Source organism: Anolis carolinensis, chromosome 2 (assembly GCF_035594765.1).
Source record: "Anolis carolinensis isolate JA03-04 chromosome 2, rAnoCar3.1.pri, whole genome shotgun sequence".
In the NCBI taxonomy this organism is placed as follows: Eukaryota; Metazoa; Chordata; class Lepidosauria; order Squamata; family Dactyloidae; genus Anolis; species Anolis carolinensis.
Genome location: NC_085842.1, coordinates 311,791,472 through 311,817,581, shown reverse-complemented (window position 1 = coordinate 311,817,581; position 26,110 = coordinate 311,791,472). Strand labels below are relative to the sequence as shown.

The window sequence follows — 26,110 nt, the reverse complement described above, 5'->3', positions numbered from 1 at the left end:
GTCCCGGCGCCGGGCGCACTCCTCCTCCTCCTCGTTCTCCTCCTTGTTCTCCTCCTTCTTCTCTTCCTCCGGTCCCGCGAGTTCCTCTCCGGGGAAAGTCGGCTTTGCAAGGGACAAGGAGGCTTGCTTCCTTCGGAGCAATGGGGAGCCGGGTGCCTGGGGTGCTGCTGCTGCTGCTGTTCTTGTGCTTGAGCATCTTCTCCAGAGGCAGCTCCGCCGAGGAAGAGAAAGACTTTCTCTCGGTGCAAGAGGAGACGGCGCCTCCCGGGGAAGAAGGTAAAGCCCAAAGCATCTCATACGAGGCTCAAGGGACGCTCCCACGCTGGGGCATCGATGCCACTCGAAATGGAGTCGCATTCCGCCTTTGCAAGGCTTCCTTGCAAAGTTTGCCACGGCTGCACTGGAGAGGAGAAGGGTTGCAGCCTGGCTCCACTTTCACTGCCTTGGCTCAATGCTTTTCTTTCACCTTCTGGGATTTACCTTACAATCGCTGAGGATGCCTGCCATAGATGTGGGAGAAACGTCAGGAGAGAATGCTTCTGGAACATAACCATACAGCCCACAAAACTCACAGCAACTCAGTGATTCCGGCCATGAAAGCTTTCGACAGCACTTGTTACAAGTTTGCGTTGCTGTGAGTTTTCCACAGCTATCTGGCCATGCTCCAGAAGCACTCTCTCCTGACATTTATGGCAGGCTTCCTCAGGTGTTGTGAAGTCTGTTGGAAACTACGCAAGTGGGGTTGTTGTATGTTTTCCAGGCTGTATGGCCATGTTCTAGAAGTATTCTCTCCTGACGTTTCGCCCACATCTATGGCAGGCATCCTCAGAGGTTGTGAGGTATGGAGAAACTAAGCAAGGAAGGTTTATACAGTAGAGTCTCACTTATCCAACATAAACGGGCCAGCAGAATGTTGGATAAGCAAATATGTTGGATAATAAGGAGGGATTAAGGAAAAGCCTATTACACATCAAATTAAGTTATGATTTTACAAACTAAGCACTAAAAATAATGTTATACAACAAATTTGACAGAAAAAGTAGTTCAATACGCAGTAATGCTATGTAGTAATTACTGTATTTACAAATTTAGCACCAAAATATCACGATGTATTGAAAACATTGACTACAAAAATGTGTTGGATAATCCAGAACGTTGGATAAGCGAATGTTGGATAAGTGAGACTCTACTGTATATATCTGTGGAAAGTCCAGGCTGAGAGAAGAACTCTGTCAGTTGGAGGCCAGTGTGAATGTTGTAGTTAATCACCTCAATTAGCATTGATGTGGGCGAAATGTCAGGAGAGAATACTTCTAGAACATGGCCATACAGCCCAGAAAACATACAACAACCCTGTGATCCCGGCCATGAAAGCCTTCGACAACACATACGTAAGTGGGGTTTATATATCTGTCCAGGGTGGGAGAAAGAACTCTTGTCTGTTGGAGACAAGTGTGAATGTTTCAATTGGCCACCTTGATTAGCATTGAATAACTGTTCAGCTTCAAGTTCTGGCTGCTTCTTTCCTGAGGGAATCCTTTGTTGGGAGGTGTTAGCTGGTCCTGAGTGATTCATGTCTGGAGACCCTTCCATACAGCCATATATCAAGGCAAAAAATCCCAAATTATCTGAACTCAGTTCAAGGCAGGTATCGTAGGATTTTCTGCCTTGATATTCTGGGATATGGTGCTGTGTGGAAGGGCCCTGGAATCCCCCTGTTTTCTGAGTGTTGCTCTTTATTTACTGTCCTGATTCTAGAGTTTTTTTTAATACTGGTAGCCAGATTTTGTTCATTTTCATGGTTTCCTCCTTTCTGTTGAAACTGCTCACATGCTTGTGGATTTCAGTGGCTTCTCTGTGTAGTCTGACATAGTGGTTGTGAGAGTGGTCCAGCACTTCTGTGCCAGTAGGCTGTTAGGAATTGTGGGAGTTACAGTCCAAAACACCTGGAGGGCTGAAGTTTGCCCATGCCTGGTCTATACTGTAGAATTAATGCAGCTTGATGCACTACCATGACTCCATGCTATAGAACCGTGGGAACTATAGTTTTACAAGGTTATTAGCTTAGGTTATTTGCCAAAGAGTGCAGGTACTTCAAGAGGATGTAAAAGGAAGAGGAGGAGGAAAAGGAAGATAAAGAGGAGAAGAGGTGTGGGGAAAACACATTCAGAGTTGTGTGTTGGGAACATATCTATCCTCCAGAAATATGGAAGTAGAGCTTGGCTTACGTGTTGTCGGAGGCTTTTATGGCCAGAATTTCTTCACAATTCACTTCATTCATTTCCTTTTCAAATCTCACCCATTTTTTTATTTGCCGTTTGTAATACTATTAGTATGTTGTTGGAGGCTTTCATAACTGGAATCACTGGGTTGCTGTGAATTTTATAGGCGGTTTGGCCATGTTCAAGAAGCATTCTCTCCTGACATTTCACCTACATCTATGGCAGGCATCCTCAGAGCTTGTGAGGTCTGTTGGAAACTAGACAAGAGTTCTGTGGAATAATGTCCAAGGTGGAAGAAAGAACTTTTTTTAACGTTTTTTTATTATTATTTCAGAAAAAGTTACAATTATATAAACATACTAGCTTTGCCCGGCTACGCATTGCTGTGGCTTATGGGAATCCTTTGTTGGCCAGGTGGAATAGCAGTGAATAGCCTTGCAGTCTCAAAGCCTGGCAGTTTTCCGGAGTTTAGTGTTTCTGGGATGTGTAGTTTTGTTTTGTCCTAGGCCGAAATTTTATTACTCTTTTATATATATAGATTCTATACATTTCCCCCTCTTTTATTTACATTCACCCCTGTGCTCCCCTTCCCCAGAGCCATCTCTTCTTCTGTAGTCCCACCAAAAGTTCAATTCTTCATTTGGAGGTAAATACTCTTGTCTGCTTGAGGCAGGTGTGAATGTTGCAATTGGTCCCTTTGATTAGCATTGAATAGCCTTGCGGCTTCTCAGCTTCTCTTAATATACTGTACTCTGCAGGATCTGCCTCTGAGTAACTTTGCACCGTCCGCTGCCTTATTTTAGTTTGCAGTCCTGATGAGTGTGCAAACACCATTCTTGATTTATGCAAACAAGCTGTCAGTGTTTAAAGTTGATGAGAGAAGGATGATCGCTATGCTAATAATAGAAAAAAGGCTAAAGAGGAAAATGTTTGCTAGGTGGTGGGTTTTTATTTTAAATCTGGTTGGAAGCCCTGCTGATTAAGACAGCCACAGGAGGCAGAAAAGTGACAGCTAGTTGGAGCTAGACTCCAAAGATATATCTGGATCGACATGCCAAGGGATATTATAGCACTTTTGAGACTACCTACCTCGGGAGAAAGAAATGTGCAGTGTTAAGGCTTCATCTACACTAGAATGAATGCAGTGTGACCCCGCTTTAACTGTCTTAGCTCAAGGAAAGGGCCTGAAGCTGTTAGGAATGGTGGGAGTTGAAGTCCAAAACACCCGGAAGGCCACAGTTTGCACATGCCTGCTGTATAGGCTAAAGGAAAATGCAGCTATACATCAAGCAGCAGGTATTTATCCTTTGGCTCAGGCAGCAAAATGTCTTTAACTGTTTTAGCTCAGTCGTTGTAGAGTTGTAGTTTGATGTGTTATTGAAGGCTTTCACACTTACCCTGTTTCCCCTAAAATAAGACATCCCCAGAAAATAAGACCTAGTAGAGGTTTTGCTGAATTGCTAAATATAAGGCCTCCCCCGAAAGTAAGACCTAGCAAAGATTTTGTTAGGAAACATGCCCAACGAACAGAACACCAGAGCATGCAGGATCGGTAAATGTACATACTATAGATAGTTTTTCATGGAAATATCGGTAGTAATAAGAAATTCTTGAAGGATTCACAGTTTGTCTGGTTATGCTGGTTTGTGATGACAAATACTGCAGTATATAATAAATGTTCATTTTTTTTGTTCAACAATAAATGTGAATTCTTCTTCATGGAAAATAAGACATCCCCTGAAAATAAGACCTAGAGCATCTTTGGGAGCAAAATATAATATAAGACACTGTCCTATTTTCGGGGAAACACTGTACCTCAAACAAATGAGAGTTTTTTTCTTAAACCCTGAGCATTCCAGAGATATATAAACCCAACATATCTCACAACTTCTGAGGATGCTTGCCATAGATGCAGGCGAAACGTCAGGAGAGAATGCTTCTGGAACATGGCGATACAGCCCGGAAAACTCACAACAACCCAGTTGTAGTTTGCTGAGGTATCTGCTTAATTTGGCAGAGAATTCTTGCATAGCAGTTAAATTTATTAATGCCAATCTGCATTAATTCTACAGTGTAGATGCACCCTAAGGCATCCTTCATTCTTTGTTTAAAATATAGAATGAATCTACTTCATCAGGTGCAAAGTAATGAAGGAGATGCAATCAAGCTTTGCAGTACTCCTGTTTTATAATTAACATCTCTGGGATCGAGCCTATTTTGACCCCAGCTGTTTGAGCAAGATAGTTTTTTAAATTTGTAGCAGCTGTTCTCCTTTCTCAGCAAAGGAGAAACACTCTGCACATGCTCAGAAGTCCTTGGTTAATCAAAAATTACTGGCTTCATATTTTCAAGGCACGGTTTTAAAGAGACAAGGCTGAAATAAGGCCTTTTTGCTCCTTGAAGGCTGTATAGGAGGCATGGGCAAACTCTGGCCCTCCAGGTGTTTTGGACTTCAACTCCCATCCTTCCTAACAGCTTCAGGCCCCTTCCTTTTCCCCCTCAGCCGCTTAAGCAGCTGAGGGGGGAAAGGAAAGGGCCTGAAGCTGTTAGGAAGGATGGGAGTTGAAGTCCAAAACACCTGGAGGGCCCAAGCTGTCTCCCCACTTCTTTACATTGAGCAGTAAGTATTTATCCTTAGGCTCAGGCAGCAAAAAGTCTTGGGCTCCCATTTCTTACAGAGCAATCAGACCACTTTAACTCTTGCTCATGTGTACCTAGTTGAGGTTGTTTAACTGGTTCTGCGGCTTGAACAAGTAAAACCAACTTTCTACCGTTCTGCAACTCTGTAATTCTACTTCTTTGCATCTGAATTTTACGATTTCATCACATGCCGTATATTATCCAACGTGAAGGATGTATCCCTAAAGGTCCTAGGAGAGAAACTGGGATATTTCAAAAGCAACTGGAAAAAATGGGGCTTAATTGGAACTGTCCTTTCAAATCAAGACAGTTAGAGGATGTGTAGTTCTTTGATTCCAACATAAAGGAATTTATAGATTGTTACTAAATTTCTAGTTAGATTGGTGTAGATAAAGATGCAGTGCTGCCCTTATCTAAGGTGTAACTACATACAGTAGAGTAGTGGTCCCCAAACTACAGCCCATTGTAGACATTTATCCGGCCCCCATGGCACAAAGGCTGAAGGGGTTGGGCTAAATGGCCCAAGGGTTCTCTTCCAATCTTATTATTATTATTATTATTATTATTATCATTGAGGCTGGGAGGCCATCTGTCAGGGGTGCTTTGGTCCACAAAGGCAGAAAGGGGTTGGGCTAAATTTTATTATTATTATTATTATTATTATTGACACAATGACACAGTCTGACACAGCAAACAAGATAGATATGCTGGATTATTATTATTATTATTGCTCGGTGACCACCTGGCCAACTATAGTCCTGCCCTCCAATGGTCTGAGGGATCATGAACTGGCCCCCAGTTTTAAAAGTTTGGGGACCCCTGCAGTAGAGTCTCACTTATCCAACATAAATGGGCCGGCAGAACATTGGATAAGCGAATATGTTGGATAATGAGGAGAGATTAAGGAGAAGCCTATTAAACATCAAATTAGGTTATGATTTTACAAATTAAGCACCAAAAACATCATGTTATACAACAAATTTGACAGAAAAAGTAGTTCAATATGTAGTAATGCTATGTAGTAATTACTGTATTTACGAATTTAGCACCAAAATATCACAATTGACTACAAAAATGCATTGGATAATCCAGAACGTTGGATAAGCAAATGTTGGATAAGTGAGACTCTACTGTATAAGGAGTAGCTAGCTATCGTTGCAATCACTTTCTCCAGGGGTGTGTTCTTTCTGAAACAGCTTTGCGATAACATGTGTGTACGATATAGGAACACAGTTGAAAATGGAAACTGCAACTATTACTATGCATAAGGAACATAATTGTTAAAAATATTTGGTAGATAGAGATCTTAGGAAAAAGTAACTACAGTAGAGTCTCACTTATCCAACATCTGCTTATTCAACGTTCTGGATTATCCAACGCAGTTTGCCTCCCACCCCAATCCACAGCTGTTTCTCTAGACAGCAAGGATTGAACTTTTTATGGATTTAATTTCCGACAATGTTGCTACTGTGGGTTCATTTAAGCAATTCTGTATTTGTAGTCAATTTGTTAGTAGCCAATGTTATTGTAGTCAATGTTTTCAATGTATTGTGATGTTTTGGTGCTAAATTCGTAAATACAGTACTAATTACTACATAATGTTACCATGTTTTGGACTGCTTTTTCTGTCGATTTGTTGTAAAACATGACGTTTTTGGTGCTTAATTTGTAAAACCATAATGTAATGTGACCTTTAATAGGCTTTTCCTTAATCCCTCCTTATTATCTAACATTTTTGCTTATCCCTTCTGCCGGCCTGTTTATGTTGGATAAGTGAGACTCTACTGTATTTGCACTACAGCTTATCAGAACTACTATCGCATGTTCTGATCTTACTGGGGATTTGATTGTGAATTGGATGGCTTTATATTGAGATTCTGATAAAGGTCATAGGAGTGGACATCTTTAAGATCAATGCAATATATACTTTGCCCTACTTTTTGTTTGCCTCTTGGGCATATAATTTGAGCCAAGACACTTTGCTAGATTGCCAGTTATGCAGCACTTAATTGCATACCATTTGCACTTGAGTAAACATATACGAGAGTCAGAGTGGTGTAGTGGTTTGAACGTTGCATCAGACTCTGGAGAACAGGGTTTGAATTCCCACATGGCCAGGGAAATAATAATAATAATAATAACTTTATTTTTATACCCCGCCCCATCTCCTCGAAGGGACTCAGGGCGGCTTACATGGGGCCTAGCCCGATAAAACAATCAAATATCAATGATACAACAATAAAACAATTATACCAATAAAACATCAATTATCAGCAAAACAATCGATAAAATCGACATAAAACATACAATATTAAAACAGGAGACTAGTTCATAAAACCCAGTACAGAATGTGCCGGAATGGGAAAGGTATTTCACGGTTGAAATGGACAATAAAGTGCAAAATAACATTGGCAACACCTCAAGAATGGGGCTATAATAAAATGGGCAGATAGATCAGTCCAACAACAAATTAAGTATCAAAGGCCTTTTGGAAACCCACTGGGTAAGTCACACACTCTCATCCTCAAGAGATGTCAATTTTTTGCCAAGAACAAACATCTTCAGATATAAGAGCCATTGCAGAGGCAGCAGGCAGAGTGCAATGCTTATACCATTATTCCATGATGGCACTTTTCAGCAGGATATAAATCAATTAGATATATTCTAGTCCAAGTCTGTCACCAGTTTTTCCTGTCTTCCTATCATTAGAGCCTTTCCTTTTGTGGTTTGTGTGCAGTGCCTTTGTTTCCAGGGAGTGGGGTGGAGGACAATAATTTGTTCAAGGTGATAGGGGAAATCTATTGTTGGCTTTCTCAAGATCTCTTTGAGGTGGGGCACCAAGGACCTGTAAGACGTTGCTGTCTTGTTGAGCCACTGCAATGGAGTTCAGATGTCAACTTATAGGAGTTGCTTGCAGTTGACTTGTGTACTAAGTAACCTATAAGGTGAGACTTCTTAGGAGTGCCTTGGCTAACTTGAAATACTACCAGGTTTGTCTTATTCCTGGCAGTGGAGAGCTGCAACTTCACCGAAGCTTGTGGCCACCCTTTAGCCCACTGTTACAGCTCTGTGTAGCCCAAAAACTGAATGCTTGCAAGAGTAATTCATGGTGGTGATTGCTGATAATTTTGGAAATGAGTCTTAGAATATTAAAATCATAGAGTTGAAAGAGACCTAAAGAGCTATCCAGTCCAAACCTGTTCTGCTAAGCAGGAATACCCAATCAAAGCACTCCTCACAGATGACCATCATACCTCACAACCTCTAAGGATGCTTGCCATAGATGTGGGCGAAACATCAGGAGAGAATACTTCTGGAACATGACCATACAGCCCGGAAAACATACAAAAACGCATCTAGCCTCTGCTTTAAAATGTTTGGAGAAGGAGACTACACTATGCTCAAGGACACTGTAGAACAGCTCTTATTGTCAGGGAGGTCTTCCAAATATTCAGGTGGAATTACTTTTGTTGCAGGTCGAACCAGTGCTTCATGTCTTAATCTCTGGAGCAGCAGAAAACAAGCTTGCCCTCTCCTCAATATGACATCCTTTGAAATATTTAAACAAGGCTACTTGTTGACCTCTTTTAAATGCTCCATAACTGTCCAGCAAGACTGGATTCTGATTCCTCTTTCTTCTTCCAGATGATAGTATATCTCAGCTGCTAATTCCAGAAGAAGCGCCTTCAACAGCTCAGAAGCGGCAAGTGAAATTCAATGTTCGTGTAGCGACAGACCCAGAAGACAAAGGCTGCTACCTCACTATTGGCCAAGAGCAGCATCTAGAAGACTGCAAGTTCAATGTCTCTGCTAAAAGCTTTTTCATAATTCATGGTTGGACGGTGAGTAGACAAAATATTGCAGCCTTAAGGGCCCATGTTCTGCCAGATCCTCCATCCCAAATCCTCTATCCCTTAACACATCCCCTCCCCAGTGATGATGTGGGTCCATTTTCAAAAAGTTATTTTTATGTGGGAAGATATGTTATCTCCAGAAACGTTTGTGGTGGCAGTGAGTGACACCAAAACATGGGAACTAGACTTGAAAGTATACAAACTGTTGCCAATTTCTCTCTTATTGGGCCCAGTTCCTTCCCTGGAGCTCACCCCTCTCTCTTTGCATCTCCCTTTTCCTCTCAGTTTAGAAAGCTGTCAGGTAAGAGACAAATCTCTTTTGCTGATGGAGCTGAATCTCTTGCAAATGGCTTTCAAAAAAGACCAAGGTCTCCATGTTGTTCACAATGATGCCATAACTCTCTCAAGTGTATCTATGGGACCAGTAACTGCAATTTCATTGGACAAAACCTATTCTGTCTAGACCTTTCTCCAGGCAATTCTGTAGTAAGTTTCCATGGAAGCTGACCACAATTCCTCGAGTGGTATTCATCCTCTATAATTAACTTCAGATAGAGGTTTGTACAACAGGATTTATTATTAGTTGGAGCATATCTTCTACAGATATGGATATGGTGTTGTTGAAACGTTTGTGATGTTAAAAGAGAACAACAAAACACAGCCAAGTTAGCATAAATTGCCGTTTTGATAGCATGCATGTTTCAAGATTTTTCCCACCAATGTTTGACTGTTATTGGTCTTTCTGTGACGAGGAAGAAGCTCAAATGCCGTTTTCCTTCTTCCAGATGAGTGGCCTGTTTGAGCGGTGGCTGGGCAGCCTGGTGTCGGCTTTGCAGGAGCGCGAGAAGGAGGCCAACGTGGTGGTGGTGGACTGGTTGACCCTGGCCCACCAGCTGTACCCCAACGCGGTCAACAACACCAGGGTGGTTGGAAAAGAGCTTGCAAAGCTGCTGGACTGGTTACAGGTAAAATGCATGAGCAGTGGGAATTATGCAAGAGGGCAAAGCAGGGAGCCTCACATTGAATGGATGCTCCAGGAATGCCAAGCTTGCTATTGGAGACTTGGCAGGAGCTGATGCTTGTTGCATTGAAAAGTGGGCTCTGTGCCAAAGAGTGGCTCAATGTGTGGATGGGGCTGCTGGACTTTCCTTATCACGCAAGCCGAATTCACATTCACCACAGAGCTTGGGAAAGTGCTGCCTTTTGACTACAACTGCCAGAATCCCCCAACTGTCTGGGAGATTGTTGGAGTTGCAGTAAAGGAAAAGAAGTCTTTTGCAGTCTGAGTTTTTCAGTACTTTCCTATAAAAGCCAAGGCATTGCTATCTGCTTCCAGTACTTGACAACCTTATTCTGTTCTGCCATTTCTTACTCTTAATGGAAATTAACTAGATAGTCCATTAATGTTCCTTTCTGGAAATTGCTGGCTCGTTCCATTGAATTTGTCTTCTGGTCTCCTCAGTCCTAGAAGCTCCATAAATTAAGCTTGTGTGCACTTAATCATTGCAGCATGGAGATCAATAGCATTTTGTAAATTTGGGACTGAGATGTCTTGCTTCTGTTTTGCCCGGCACATAATGGATTGAGTGACCTCAAGTGACCCCTCTCATTCCCTGCAATCTGGCAAATCCCTCTTTATAAAGAATCCTGCTTGGCCCTTTCCCCTCTTGCCCCATCTCATTTTTGAATAGCCAGCTACCTCCATGGCTTTTGGAGAGCCTCCATAAAACTGACAACTGGTGACGAGGCTTCTTGATCTTACAAGCTCATTGTATTCATCCTCCTCCTTTCTCTGTGGCTTAAGAAATCTGCAGTTGAAACATATGTTTAGAATCACAGGTTGAATGTTCCTTATCCCAAATGCTTGGAACTAGGTACATTTTTAGATTTTTCTGGATTGTGGAATACTTGCATGTGCCGAATGAGATAGCTTTACAATCAGACCCAAGTCTAAACACAAAATTAATTAATCTAAACACAAAAATTAATGAAAATGAACAAAATCTGGCTACCAGTATTTAAAAAACTGTAAAATCAAAACAGTAGATGGGAACCAACACTCTGAGGGCAGAGGACAGCTAATGACTGAACAAAGGATGCCCCCAGGCAAGAGACAAAACCTTTCCAATGCTAATTAGGGTGATTAACTGAAACATTAATGCTGGCTTCCCAGTGACAAAGGACTCTTGCCACACCCTGGACTCTCCAGAGATATATATTCTTTCCTTTCCTTACTTAGTTTATCCATACCTCACAACCTCTGAGGATGCCTGCCATAGATGTGGGCGAAACGTCAGGAGAGAATACTTCTGGAACATGGCCACACAGCCCGAAAGACATACAACAACCCTACAAAATTAATTTATGTGTCATATATACATCAATTGAAAATTATTGTGTACACAATATTTTTATGTATGAGACAAAGTTTGTGAAGACTGAACCATCACAAAATTAAGGGAGTCACTAACTTGCCAATTCATGTGGGCAATATCAGATTTTGGAGCATTTTGGAGGTTGCCATAAGTCAAAGTTGACTTGACAGCAAATAGCAAGCAATCTCTGGATTGTTATTTTTGATGCGGCTTATTTGTGGGGTCTGGGATAGTCACCCACAGCGAACCTGCGGAGGAGTCAGTTTCTTTGAAGCTTGTTTGACAGGAGGCCCCTTTGCAAGCACAACATGCTCTTCCCTGTCATTCTGACAGAATTCATGTTCAAAGATGAGCATGTATGTTTTTGTTATCATTTTTTGCTATTTGTGTTTCCCTTTAAAACCAAATACTTCAGCTGCCAAGTAAGGATAAAAACAGAAGAGAGATACTGATCAAAACCATTCCTTCTGCAGGGATTGTTATATTGAATACCAGCAGTTCAAAAGTTCTATATCATATTAATATGTGGATTAGTTGTTCTTCGTCTCATTCAAAGTCCATAGAGCAGAGGTTGCAAAACCTTTTGGGCTACACACTTCACCATCTCCACTCAGGCCATGTTTGTTAGGGATGATGGTGCCAGAAGGCTAGAAATCCCCCAAATTGCCATAAATACATGTATCTCCCCAGGTGTACTGTTCAGTGCCAATCTCCCTGGGGCATGTCATGTATCATCACATGAGTTATGAAGACATAGTGAGAGGAAGCACAAATCACTTGGCCCTCCAGATGGCCCCCAAATTACTTCCTGAAGACTGTAAAACCTGTGTGGGTTTAACCACATGGAGCAATATCAGGATTTAATACATTTTATTAGTTGTTCAGTTCACTTTTGGGGCAACCACACAGAAAATCCCCCAAATGTGTGGAAATTTCCTTACCCAATTCAAATCCCATTATCTTACCCCCATTTTTCTCTGTGCTTCTTCTCATAACGCTGTCTAGAAGTGTCATGATACAATTTGGAGAGGAATGACAATGGAAAACAAAAGCCTTGGGACTTGTTTGGGGCTATTGTGGTTTGGGAGTGGGGAAAGGAAGAGGGAATTGGTCCCTGCTCCCCATGATGTTTCCCACCTCTGGTCTAATTGGTCTGGCTATTTATTAACAAATGACTAATTGATCCTCTGCATGTTCCAATGGCAGGAGAAAGAGGGCTTCCAGCACAAGAATGTCCACTTGATTGGCTACAGCCTTGGCGCTCACGTGGCTGGCTTCACCGGCAACTATGCCCATGGGACGATAGGCAGGATCACAGGTGAGCCTGGTTTCCCTCTTACTTTCCAAACATTAACATGCTGTACAATCTATATTTCTTGAGACAACCAAATCCCCCATTTCCTTTTCTTTTTTTGAGGTGCCTCATGGTATGAGAACACAGGTAAATCCTGCAGTTCAGCACGCCCTAGGAATGCCACAGTGGGACCAGTTTTGACTGGAAGCCATGCTAAACAGAATCACAGATACAGTAGAGTCTCACTTATCCAATGTTCTGGATTATCCAACTCATTTTTGTAGTCAGTTTTCAATACGTCGTGATATTTTGGTGCTAAATTCATAAATACAGTAATTACTACATAGCATTACAGCGTATTGAATTACTTTTTCTGCCAAATTTGTCGTATAACCTGATATTTTGGTGCTTAATTTGTAAAATCATAACCTAATTTGATGTTTAATAGGCTTTTCCTTAATGCCTCCTTATTATCCAACATATTCACTTATCCAACATTCTGCCGGCCTGTTTATGTTGGATAAGTGAGACTCTACTGTAGTATTTTCTTCCTTTCTCCTGTATGACATTGTAGGTCAGACAGTATCACTTCAGTTTGGAGCAGGTCCAGAGCTTAGATATGTCACTCTTGAGATTGTAACTTCTCCAAGTTCTGGGTCTGCCAGAATCCCTCAGCCAGATCTGGATCAGGTCTTGAATTAGACGGTGATTTAATTTTGAGAGTCAACAAACTGGAAGGTGTCATTCTGGGGTGGAAATCTTGGGCAGGGATCAAGAGACATTCCTAACATCTTGAGGCACATTTCCTCAGGGATAATCCCAGGTTGGAGACCCAAAGAATATGTAGACAGCCCCAGAAAATGTGTGGTTACTCCCTTTCATTTCTCCCTATGTTCTGTCAACAAAAATCCCCCACCTTCCCCCAAGCACAGAATGTGAATAGATAGGGAATTTCTATTTACAGTGATTCTAAATCCCCCTCAAATTGAATAACTATATGGAAAACCTCCTTATTGGCTCCCAGGCTACTCTTTCTTATTCCCAGCTGCAGTCATGCAGAAAATCCCAACTATCCCTATCTTTGCTCCATGATCTCGAAGACTTTTTTTTAGACCTAATGCAAACAATTTCAGATTTTGAATTGGGGGAGAACGGGATATTACAGTATATTAAGCAGCTGAAACAAAGAAAGGGACACTGACCCAGTGACAAAGGCCTTGCCGTTTGTGCAGAAGGATTTCTGTGGAATATTGCAGGTGATGGCAAAGAGAGCTTCTATAAGAATATACAGGGTGTTTGAAAAAGAACTCCCTAGTTTTAATGTATTTATACTTAAAAATAGGGAATTCTTTTCCAAACACCCTATTGTATTTCTATACTTCAAAGCTTTAACTGTTTGATACCACTTTAACTGTCATGGCTGCTTCCTAGGAAATACTGGGATTTGTAAGTTGCTTTGGGATTGAATATGTTCTGGTGCTGTACAGTCAGCCCTCCATATTTGCTGGAGATAGGGGTGCAGGGCCCCTACAAAACCGGGAAAAACAAGAATGCAAAAAACCCAATTTTTTAAACTAGAGGTAACACCTCCCTAGGAATCTCTAGGTCCTCCAATACAATACTGTGGTAACACCTAGAACACAACTCTAGAAGTTGACCATAAAGTCATATTGGATGACCTGGAGGGAACATTGTCATCAAATCCATTAATATTCAAACTTGGTAAAGTCAAACCTGTAGAGGGACAGCTATTACCAAATGTTTGGTCCCAAAGTTCTGTAGGATGGTGCCTTGAGAGCTAAAGTTGCATCAAACTATTCTACCGGTGTAATGTGGATGCACTCAATGGTGGGTTTGGTGGCTTAATGTTATATGAAGCAGCTTCCTGTGAAACATCTGTGTCTCCCTTGGCTGAAGTTTTAACAAGGCGCCTTGAATGCTGCAGGCTTGGACCCGGCTGGCCCAATGTTTGAAGGCGCCGAACCCAACCGGCGCCTCTCTCCCGACGATGCAGATTTTGTGGACGTCTTGCACACTTACACGCGGGAAGCGCTGGGCATTAGCATTGGCATCCAGATGCCTGTGGGGCACATCGACGTCTATCCCAATGGAGGAGACAACCAGCCAGGATGCGGCCTTGGGGAGGTCTTGGGAGCACTTGCTTATGGCAGTAAGTCTTTTGGCTTGCTTGTTTTATGTTGGTCTTCTTGCTGAATGAGAATGAGACCGAGAGATTGAAAAATGTTGAGAATACCTAATCTGGAACGATAAAATGCTCCAAAATCCAAAAAGGTCTACATGGGCCATTGCTTGCCTGACAGTTCAACGTACATATATTTTGTTTCATGCACAAATATTGTGCACAAAATTAACTTCAAGTTATGTATATAAGTTCTATATGTACCTTAATTGCATTTCTTGTTTAGAAATCTAGGATATCTCATTAAGTATATGCAACTATTCCAAAATCTGGGGGGGGGGGGGGGAGAGTCCAAAATACGTATGGGTCCCAAGCATTTCAGATAAAGACTATTCAATCTGTATACAATGTATTGGCTGAGATGGAGACTTCAGTAGAAACATTTTGTCTTAGACTCTGGCTCACACTGGATTAAGAAAGGTTCTCTCGGCCTCAACTGTTGTTGCTTGCTGCAAAGATGGCTTTGATTCATGGCACCTCTATGAATGAGAAACTCCCAAGAGACCCTGCTAGGAACACACCTGCTCAGATCTTGCAAATGAAGGGCTGTGGCTTCCTTGGTTAAGTCACTCCACCTGTAATGCAACTTTCCTCTTTTCTGCTGCTTTCCACTTTATTGAATATCATTGTTTTTTCCAATAAATCATCTCATCTCATGATATGCCCCTAAGTATAAGAGCCTTCCCTCTTTAGGACTTTTCTAGGTCCTCCAATGCAGCTCTGTTGTAACTTCTGGGAGAGGCAAACCATACAATCACTTGGAGCCCTAGCAAATTCCTAGATTCCTGGCTAAGTGAATATGTAGATATGGGTTCTGCAAAGTGTGTTAAAGCACTGAGCTGCTGAACTTGCAGACCGAAAGGTCCCAGGATCAAATCCTGGGAGCGGAGTGAGCACCCACTGTTAGCTCCAGCTTCTGCCAACCTAGCAGTTCGAAAACATGCCAATGTGAGTAGATCAATAGGTACCGCTCCGGCAGGAAGGTAACGGCGCTCCATGCAGTCATGCCCATGGCCACATGACCTTGGAGGTGTCTACGGACAACGCCGGCTCTTCGGCTTAGAAATGGAGATGAGCACCAACCCCCAGAGTCAGACATGACTGGACTTAACGTCAGGGGAAACCTTTACCTTACCTACTGTATTTGAGTTAGGCAATGCATATAAAACTTTGAGCTAGCGCTATACAGATGTCAACTATTTGTTTCACTAAAGCAAAACTTCTACAACTTTTCTGATTGTGGAACCAAGTAGGAAAAACACACCAGCCGTATTCTGCTCAGTTGCTCATTAAGACACAAACTGGCTCCTTGCCTTTGCTAACCAATGAGCACAAAGGCACCAAGGGTGACTGACAACCTCTTGGCAAAGTCATTGAATTCTGCTTGAAATCTGACTTGAAATAAACCTATTTTTCGATATGAACATTTATAAATACCTTAGGTTGTTCTTTGATGTCCAATCTGTTCATTTTCCAATTTCACCATGCCTTACTCCCATTTTGCAATGCCTTCTGCAGTATACCTTTGATTCATGCTGCAACATTTCTGGCTACCGGCCCACCTGGTCTTTAGCCAAATTGGCTTGTGCTGAACTACAAAGGGCCGAGGGGGCCATAAATCCCGATTGCACGTGTGTCCTTCTTTTTTTTCCTTCCTGGATTGAGGTAGCAAATGCTCAGTCATTGGCCTACTGCCTTACAACTCTTGCCTTTCCTCCACCGATCAATCTAGATATCGGTGACGCGGTGAGGTGTGAGCACGAAAGGTCTGTGCACCTCTTTGTGGATTCCCTTGTGAACAAAGACAAGCAGAGCTTTGCCTTCCAATGCACGGACTCTAGTCGTTTCAAGAAGGGCATTTGCCTGAGCTGCAGGAAGAACCGCTGCAACAGCATCGGCTACAACGCCAAGAAAATGAGGAACAAGAGGAACAGCAAGATGTACTTGAAAACACGGGCTGGAATGCCTTTCAAAGGTAAGCTTTCCTCCGCTGCTCATTCAGAACTTCTCTCTAATTTGTGCAGAATAATGCACTAAATAGCTAAAGACTTGGAGATTGTTCCCCTTGGTTAATCAAGGGCCCTTTCCACACTACACTTAGCTTTGTGATTCCATCTTAATTACTATGGTTTTATTTTATGGAACCTGGAGGTAGTTCAATGATGCCTTTGAGCTGTTTGGCTGAGAATGTTAAATGCTCCTCTCTAAAATGCAGATTGATAGAGCTAAATGATGGCATCAGATCTCGTCAGATCATGGAAGATTACTAGGTTCAACCCTGGCAACAAATACCAAGTATTATAGGCTATATTTCAGAGAAAGGACTAAACCTCCCAACAAAGGATTCCCCCAGGCAGGAAGAAGCCATATTTTGAAGCTGCAAGGCTATTCAATGTTGATTGAGCTGGCCAATTTCACCATTCACACTTACCTCCCACAGATATAAAAACCCCACTTGCATAGTTTTCCAACAGACCTCACAACCTCTGAGGATGCCTGCCATAGATGTGGGCAAAACGTCAGGAGAGAATGCTTCTGGAACATAGCCATATAACCCAGAAAATTCACAGCAACTGAGGACTAAATCATTTCTGAATATTCATTCCTTAAGAAAACCCTATGAAATCCATGGGGTCATAAGTGACTTGAAGGCACATATACACAAACTGCAAATCCCAGGATTCAATAGGATACTGCAATGGTAGTTTAAAGGGGAATCACAGCATTGTAGTTGTGTAGTGAGAAAAGGCCCCAAGATGTTCTTGGTATATAGCTCCCAATATCCCTTTCCATTGGCCATACTGTCTATAGATGACGGGGAGTTGTGCAATTCTCCCCTCAAGTCTTTTTTTTTTTCTCTTGGGGGTAAGAATCTTGTAGCCCTCCACATGGGGTTGCACAGCCAGTCCCATCAGCCAGCATAGCCAATGGGATGGAATACTGGGCATTCCAGTTTGACAGCATCTGAAGGATTTCCACCCCAACTTCCTTCAGAAATCTTAGAGATAGGGAGTGGTTTCAACAAGGCATTTATTACTCCTTGTTCTTTGACTTTTTCAAGGCAGTGCATTTGAAAAGGACCGTGGGATTGTTACTGTTTTTTTGGTGTCACCCCCTCTAGTAGTACGAGGGTTATCCAGAAAATAGATTATGTTTTGGAATTAAAAATTTACCATATGCAGTTGAAAGCCACACCCAAATACCACTTCTCAACATAGTTGCCATTCAAATCTAGGCACTTATCATAGCGATGAATGAGCTTGGCAATTCCTTCCCCACAAAACTCTGCCGCTTGCGTCCTCAACCAGCCGGTCTCCCCTTTCCGCAGCTGCGCATCGTCGTCAAAATGCTGCGTTGAGGACGCAAGCGGCAGAGCTTTGTGGGGAAGGAGTTGCCAGACTCATTCATCGCTATGATAAGTGCCTAGATTTGAATGGCAACTATGTTGAGAAGTGGTATTTGGGTGTGGCTTTCAACTGCATATGGTAAATGTTTTCTCCTATACTTTGTTCATTTTTAATTCCAAAACATAATCTACTTTCTGGATAACCTTGTATCACCGGGAGTGACTTAGACGAAGGGTTAGAAGGCACGATCATCAAGTTTGCAGACGACACAAAACTGGGAGGGATAGCTAACAGTCCAGAAGACAGGAGCAGAATTCAAAACGATCTTGACAGACTAGAGAGATGGGCCAAAACTAACAAAATGAAGTTCAACAGGGACAAATGCAAGATACTTCACTTCGGCAGAAAAAATGGAATGCAAAGATACAGAATGGGGGACGCCTGGCTTGACAGCAGTGTGTGCGAAAAAGACCCTGGAGTCCTCGTGGACAACAAGTTAAACATGAGCCAACAATGTGATGCGGCTGCTAAAAAAGCCAATGGGATTCTGGCCTGCATCAATAGGGGAATAGCGTCTAGATCCAGGGAAGTTATGCTCCCCCTCTATTCTGCCTTGGTCAGACCACACCTGGAATACTGTGTCCAATTTTGGGCACCACAGTTGAAGGGAGATGTTGACAAGCTGGAAAGCGTCCAGAGGAGGGCGACTAAAATGATTAAGGGTCTAGAGAACAAGCCCTATGAGGAGCGGCTTAAAGAGCTGGGCATGTTTAGCCTGCAGAAGAGAAGGCTGAGAGGAGACATGATAGCCATGTACAAATACGTGAAGGGAAGTCATAGGGAAGAGGGAGCAAGATTGTTTTCTGCTGCCCTGCAGACTAGGACACGGAACAATGGCTTCAAACTACAGGAAAGGAGATTCCACCTGAACATCAGGAAGAACTTCCTCACTGTGAGAGCTGTTCGACAGTGGAACTCTCTCCCCGGGGCCGTGGTGGAGGCTCCTTCCTTGGAGGCTTTTAAGCTGGATGGCCATCTGTCGGGGGTGCTTTGAATGCGATTTCCTGCTTCTTAGCAGGGGGTTGGACTAGATGGCCCATGTGGTCTCTTCCAACTCTACTATTCTATGATTCTATGATTCTATGGTCCGCATCCCCCATAACTCCTAGTGATGCCATTGCTCATGAAGAGAAGACTGAGGAGTGACACGATTGAAAATATTATGTAGGTTTGTTCTCTGTTGCTCCAAAGAGTAGGACTAGCTCTAAAGCTTTTCCGTTACAGAAGAGTATATTTTGCTCGATCGTTAGAAGGAAGGTCTTCATGGTAAGAGTGGTTCAATAATTCAATCAATGACCTAAAGAGATGGGTCTCACTCTCTGGACAATGCATAAAGAAGCTGGACAGTGATTTGCCAGGAATGTGATTATTGGATTTCCTCCATTGGGCATGGATGCGACTTAATGGCCTATGGAGCATCTTCCAAGTATAAGATTTTAAAAAGGTACAATTGTAAAATTCATATTGTGAAAAAATATAATCATAGAATGAAAAGGAGTTAAAAGAAAAATAACTGAAAAGAAATAAACAGTACAGTGCATTCTGAAAGGCACTTTCTTCTCAAGCAATCGGCCATCAAAGGCCTGCAGAAACAGAAACATCTCCACCCTGGCTCTGAAAGTACAGTAGGATGAGGGCCAATGTTACCTCTCTGGGAAGGCTCTGTTCCCACTAAGGGCTGCAACTGGCCTTGCAAAGGCAGATTGGAAGGAACACGTTGCAAACAGACGTTCAGCAGAGACAGCTGCTTTCTGGGTCTTTTAAGTTCTCCCTCATCTGCAGTTATCTGTGGCTGATCAAGGATCTCAGCGATGCTACTTGGCCAGGATGAAAGAGATCCTGTGCCAGCTGAGGTTGACTTGCAGAACAAGGAATTTATAGCCTGATTCTTGGCTTTGTGTGAAGTGCCTCCACTTGTGTCTCCACAGTTTTCCACTATCAGATGAAAATACACGTCTTCAGCTACAAAAACATGGGAGAAACGGAACCAACGTTCTCCGTCACGCTTCAGGGCACCAACGGTGATTCCCAGCCACTGCCTTTGGAAATGTAAGTTGGGATTTTCATCATCAACTCTCTTCTTATTTTCTCTCCTTCCTGCTCAATTGACATACATGCAGTCATGTCGGCCACATGATCTTGGAGGTGTCTACGGACAACGCCAGCTCTTCGGCTTAGAAATGGAGATGAGCACCAACCCCCAGAGTTGGACACGACTAGACTTAATGTCAGGGGAAAACCTTTATCTTTACCTTAAAATCTACATAGAATGATTTAAAAATAATATAACACCATACAATAAATATATACAGTAGAGTCTCACTTATCCAACACTCGCTTATCCAATGTTCTGGATTATCCAACGCATTTTTGTAGTCAATGTTTTTGATATATCATGATATTTTGGTGCTAAATTTGTAAATACAGTAATTACTGCATAGCATTACTATGTATTGAACTACTTTTTCTGCCAAATTTGTTGTATAACATGATGCTTTGGTGCTTAATTTGTAAAATCATAACCTAATTTGATGTTTAATAGGCTTTTCCTCAATCCCTCCTTATTATCCAACATATTCGCTTATCCAACATTCTGCCAGCCCGTTTATGTTGGATAAGTGAGACTCTACTGTACCTCTACATCTACTACAGTCAGATTTCCACATTAGCTTGTGTTAGGGGTGCAGAACCCACGTAAAAGTGACAATACTAGAAGTAAATGAAATTATATTAATCAAACCCACAATTTATTTATTTTATTTACAGCACTTTTACCCCACCTTTCTCACCCGAGGGGACTCAATTGACAAATATTCAAATTCACAAAAGTTAAATCTGCAAAAGGTGGAGGACACACTGTACTAACCTCCTTTTGCCAAAAAATGATAACTGAAGTCCAGCTTTGTTTTCACTTTGTCATATCATAAATAATCACACCAGCCAAATCAAAGCTTTCTAAATCCAATATTTTTTATTTAGCCCTATGTTGAGTTCCATTATATTTCTCGTTGACTTTCTATTAGTATTAACAAGGTCTAACCTTGATTAGCTTTCTAAATCAAACGAGATGGGCATGTCAGGGTGGCATGGTGGTTTTTGCTTCCTTAATATAAACTCTCTGTTCTTTTCAGGTATGAGCAGATTGGCCTGAACTTCACAAACACCTTTCTTGTTTACACGGAAGAAGACGTTGGGGATATTCTGAAGATCAGACTCACCTGGGAAGGGTCCAGTCAGACTTGGTATAGTTTGTGGAAAGAGCTGAAAAGTTATTGGGCGCAGCCGGATAATGCACACAAAGAGCTGCAAATCAGGCGTATCCGAGTGAAGTCTGGTGAAACTCAAAAGAAGTAAGTGCAGTCAGATACTGGGTAGAGCAGCTCAACCTGAAATGTAGAGCAGCAATTGCCAAACTTTTGTTCTCCAGATATTTCGTACTTCACCTGCTAGAATTCCTGATTTTTGGTCAAGTTTGGCTGAAGCTTCTGGAAGTTGAAGTTCAAAATAGTGTGGGGGGGAAGCTTTGGAACCACTGTGGTAGAGTATGTTCTCCCATTCTGTTGCACATGTGTACATCCACCAATCATTATTAAACATAATCAAGCTGAGGTTCTTGACAATGTTTGTGTGTTATGCTTATATCTTGTCCTCCCTTCAATGAGTTGTTAGGCTTATACTCTGTATTTTCTACAAGAACCATGTGAGGTCGATTAGTTTGAGGGCAAGTGAATTTTCTGGCTTCATGGAGTGTTGTTGTTGTTGTGTGCGCCTTTAAGTAATTTCTGGCTTATAGTGTCTCCATGGCAAAACTATCATGAGGTTTTCTATGGCTGAGAATGTGAGACCCACCCAAGTCTCCCAGTGGATTTTCATGGCCCAGTTGGAATTGAACTGTGTTCTCCAGACTCATAGTCTAATGCTGAAACCACTGCAATTTCTAATCCAGCACTTTAACTACTGCATCATACTGCTTTCAGAAATCATCTTGGAAAGAATTAACCTAGTTGGAAAATTTTCATTTCAAAATTGGTAATAGTATATTTTAACAATTGAGAGTCCTTAGATTAGCCTGAAGTGTAGTTGATGCATCCCCTTAATTCCTGGATTGCTCTTCAGGGAAACATATACACATGTACACAATAGCCACATGTTCCAGTAACACTACCCTGGTCTCCAGAGTAATAGTTCAACACTCAAACCAGTTTATCACACTGGCAGGATATTAAACACACACACACATTCCTAAACTACCAATGCCAGGATTACATGGGATGTTGTCATGGCACAAGGCACTTTAATTGTTCAATGTGAATGGTCCCGTTGTGGTTTTGATCACATTTAGTAAATTGTAAGGAAAATTAGTCTAAATTTTAGAAGAAGTGGTGAATGAATGCAACACATTTTGGCACCAGTTGCACTTTTGGCTTGGAGTACTTAAGTTACACATTAAAATGACACATGTGAGCCTGCAAGACATAATCACCTCTAAGAATAATAATTAGCACTCAAGAATCCTGTACAGTATTCTCTGCTGACCAATATCTTTACATATTAACTCAGGCATTTAGTAGAAGAGAATTCTTTAACTAACCGAAATACTAGTTTTAGAGGAATAATACACATTACTCTTCTAGCCGTATAACTGATACAGTACCTAACCACTCAGAGCCTTTTCTCATTTCTTTATAACTGTATATTCTAATGGAATACTTGATGAATGTTAAAACTTGAGGTCAATTTTGATCATTAAGAGCTATAGTAGAAGTGTTAGAAGTTCAATATACATCAAAAGTATAGGTCTCTATGTGTTTCTGAGTCAGCCAAGTCTGATCATATGCCTTGAATTTGGGAAGCCAGCCAAGTCAGATCATATGCCTTGAATTTCAAATAATACACATGAATCTTGGAAGGTCTGTGATTTCTTTGGTGTGGGCAATTCTTCCATCAGCACAGCTATTACATGTGGTGATGGACTTCTCTGTACATAGCCGAACTTGTCCTTGGATTACAGTCACACACTTTGCCTGTTGAGACCATTAATTAAGCCTTTTCAGCTTGGTAGAATTTGACAGTTTTCACATTGTTCTGAATACAGTTTGGTTTCTTTTGTTTCAGGCTAGTTTTTTGTGCAGAAGACCCCCAGAAGACCAACATATCGCCTGGCCAAGAGCTTTGGTTTGTGAAATGTCGAGAAGGCTGGCAAAAAAGAAACGAAACTTTGTAAGCCTTTTCTTCCACGGTGGTGGTTTGTTTCATGGGGAAAGAAAATGTTGCATTCTTGGCTTCTGTATCACATTGCCCAAGAAAGAGACAACTTAGTAGGAGCAGTTTACACAACCCAGCATTTAAATTTTGTTACACAATTTAGCATCTGATGCATGGTGCAATTGACTATTTTGCCAAGTTACATCTCAGAGTCCCTTTGATCATGCTAACTGCAGCACATCCTTGTTCACTTTCCCTTTCTGGTTTAGGAGAGTTTGAAAAAAATTACTTTTGGGGCTACAAGTACTGTCTAAACAGATCCTCAGGTGAAAAGTCTGTGAATTCCACTTACAAAAAGTCACTTTCCTAAGTTTTGCACATCATGATCCCCCGGTGGCGCAATGGGTTAAACCCTTGTGCCAACAAGACTGCTGACCAAAAGGTTGGTGGTTCGAATCTGGGGAGCTAAGTGAGCTCCTGTCTGTCAGCTCTAGCTCTCCATGTGGGAACATGAGAGAAGCCTCCCACAGGATGGTAAATCATCAAACATCTAGGCATCCCCTGGGCAATGTCCTTGCAGTCATACGAGAAGCGACTTGCAGTTTCTCAAGTTGGTCCTGACATGATAAAAAATACTTAACCTAATTTGTCTCATTTTTGGTAATATGGAATTAATCAATGCTATTCACAATGTTATTCTATGCATTCTAATGCATTCTATTGCATTTTTGAATATTATTTTGTAAAGAGACGCAGCTCTTGCTTTGTTGCAGCTTGCCAAATAGCACTTCATGTCGACTCTAACGGATCACTTAACATATATGGTGTGTTATTCAAAGCTTGTGGATGACCTGTTTGTGGTTGTTTCTTTACTGTAAAGCAAATTTAACTTTCTGTGGTGCATCAAAGCTTCCATTAGTGGTATTCCAAACCTCAGCGAGCCTGGTTTGTGGCCAGAGGCCCATTAGGTCAAACTCCACATTCCATAAGCTGTCCAAAATGGAAAACTTGAGAAATCCTTGGAGTTTGTTGGTGTGCTTTGTCAACCAACCTGCCATGTTTTAGAAAGCTGTAAAATTGTACGTACTTGTCATCCTCTCTCCCAATATGGGATCCAAGGTATTGTTCAATATTTAAAAGCATGATACAATTGAACTGCTTATCCAAAAGTTAAAGCACAGTTAAACTAAATGTCTAAAAAACAGAAGTTAAAAACAATATTGAAAAAAAGTAATTCCAATCTTCTTTTCTCCTCTAACTCCCAGATCAATATGAAGCTCACACTGAAACATCTTCCTTGGATGACTTTCTACATTCATCTGGGACCCTAACCAGCCAAAATGAACCAAACAAGTCTATTGAAGAAGAAGGAGGAGAAAAAACCAGCACTGACAAAAGATGTTGCTGCAAACCCTTCTTTAAATACAAAACATGAACTTCTTGCTAGAACTTGAAAACAGTTTTCTATTTAAAGGTGGATGCCTTGGTCACTAGGCACTGTGAATAATATTTCTGAGTCTCTCGTCATATTTATGGCCTCAGTGGCAACCTTTAGAATAACTTATTTTTAAAAAGAAAATAGCAATGTCTACAACCTGTTACTAAGCTGGTCCTCTTTTTGGAGAGCCTGTCCTTGTAGGGCTAAGCCTACTTTGTGCCAAGCTTTGTCTGTAGGTGTGACTTACCACCAAAAATATATTGCACAATGTTACAAAAAAGTGAAAGATTGGTCTGAATACTCAGGCCAGTCCATACAGTGCCAGCCTTTGGGCCTATCTCTTTGTAGGCTGTACAATTATCATGGCCAAAATTCTCTAAGTTACTCCAGTGTATGTCTTCTAGAGACATTGCGGAAGGAGGTATTCTGTACCTCCTTGTGCAGTACTTTTCCATTGGGTGCAGAAAGGCAGCTTGATGGCTCTGTGAAACAATGTCTCTTCCCGAATGAACAAATGGAGCAGCCCTTGTGAACCAGGGAACAAAGAAGTAACTTCCGTCCATGTTTGGAAGGGTGACAATTTTGCCTTTTCTGCAACGAGAGGATGAGAGGGAGCTGTCAGATGTATTCAACCACTACCTCCTTTTGCTAATCCAAGCCTACCAGTTCATTAATTTATAATGTCTTGAACTCTAGCGTTATAGCAAGAAGGGTAGGCAGTTTTGACATGCAAGGAGAGAGATCTTTGGGTGGAGGAGGAAGCATCCAAACACTGTCATCTCCTCCCCAAACAAGGTATGAAATATGTCTTGGTCCCACAGAATGGCCAGCTCATTTGTGCCTTAGCTGCGATTGTTATGTTGCCACACGTATTTATAAAAACAGCCTGGATTTCTTTAAAAAGTTTAATATGTATATAATGGGTTTTGTAATACACGCACCTCCCCTATTTATTATTGTTTTTTTTGCATATCTCTGTGTCTGTATATATGTATAAAGAGTCAAGCCTTTTTTTTTTTTTGGAGTCTAACAAGTTTTTTATAAGCTTGAAGCAGAGAAATAAACTAAATGACTTCTTTAAAAAAACATTCTGGTCTTTTTTCAATTGCTCCAGTGCAGATGCATAATGGTGACAAATGGTAAATGATGTTCAGAGCAATGCAATACACTTTTTGGGGGCTGAACAGGGGTTCCACAGAGCACGTATTTATTTATAGTGTCAGAAGTGAATTGAAGATACAGTTGTAATGTATGTAAAAAAACACAAACCAAGTTAAAAACTTGGCATTATACTAGATTTCCTTTGACCAGGAGCTGGCCACTTGACGTGCCTCTATAGGAAGGTTCTCCATTGTGCATGTGGTAGGGCTCAGGCTGCATTGTAGTAGGTGTTCTGTGGTTTGCTCTTCTCCACACTCGCATGTCATGGAGTCAACTTTGTAGTCCCATTTCTTAAGATTGGCTCTGCATCTCGT

The 26,110-nt window shown here is 41.6% G+C and overlaps 1 protein-coding gene and 1 long non-coding RNA gene across 2 annotated transcripts; one reads left to right on the top strand and one right to left on the bottom strand.

Annotated features, from left to right (window-relative positions):
* On the top strand, window positions 1-25,721 carry lipg (lipase G, endothelial type). The gene is made up of 10 exons (XM_003216174.4): window positions 1-276; window positions 8,508-8,704; window positions 9,502-9,681; window positions 12,298-12,409; window positions 14,331-14,555; window positions 16,318-16,560; window positions 19,921-20,041; window positions 21,124-21,342; window positions 23,108-23,212; window positions 24,463-25,721. Exons 1-10 carry the CDS (start codon window positions 141-143, stop codon window positions 24,470-24,472), a joined length of 1,548 nt encoding a protein of 515 aa, XP_003216222.2. The 5' UTR covers window positions 1-140; the 3' UTR covers window positions 24,473-25,721.
* LOC134296794 (uncharacterized) lies at window positions 13,061-16,334 on the bottom strand. The gene is made up of 2 exons (XR_010003654.1): window positions 16,023-16,334; window positions 13,061-14,595 (listed from the first exon to the last, which is right to left on the bottom strand). It is a non-coding gene; the product is annotated as an uncharacterized LOC134296794 (long non-coding RNA).
* Window positions 25,722-26,110: the final 389 nt, after the last annotated feature.

Bases quoted from the DNA above. Each gene is read 5' to 3' on its own strand.
- lipg (XM_003216174.4), top strand. From the start codon at position 141: ATGGGGAGCCGGGTGCCTGGGGTGCTGCTGCTGCTGCTGTTCTTGTGC. The intron at 8,705-9,501 runs GTGAGTAGACAA...TCCTTCTTCCAG, and splicing joins TCATAATTCATGGTTGGACG to ATGAGTGGCCTGTTTGAGCG. The intron at 21,343-23,107 runs GTAAGTGCAGTC...CTTTTGTTTCAG, and splicing joins TCTGGTGAAACTCAAAAGAA to GCTAGTTTTTTGTGCAGAAG.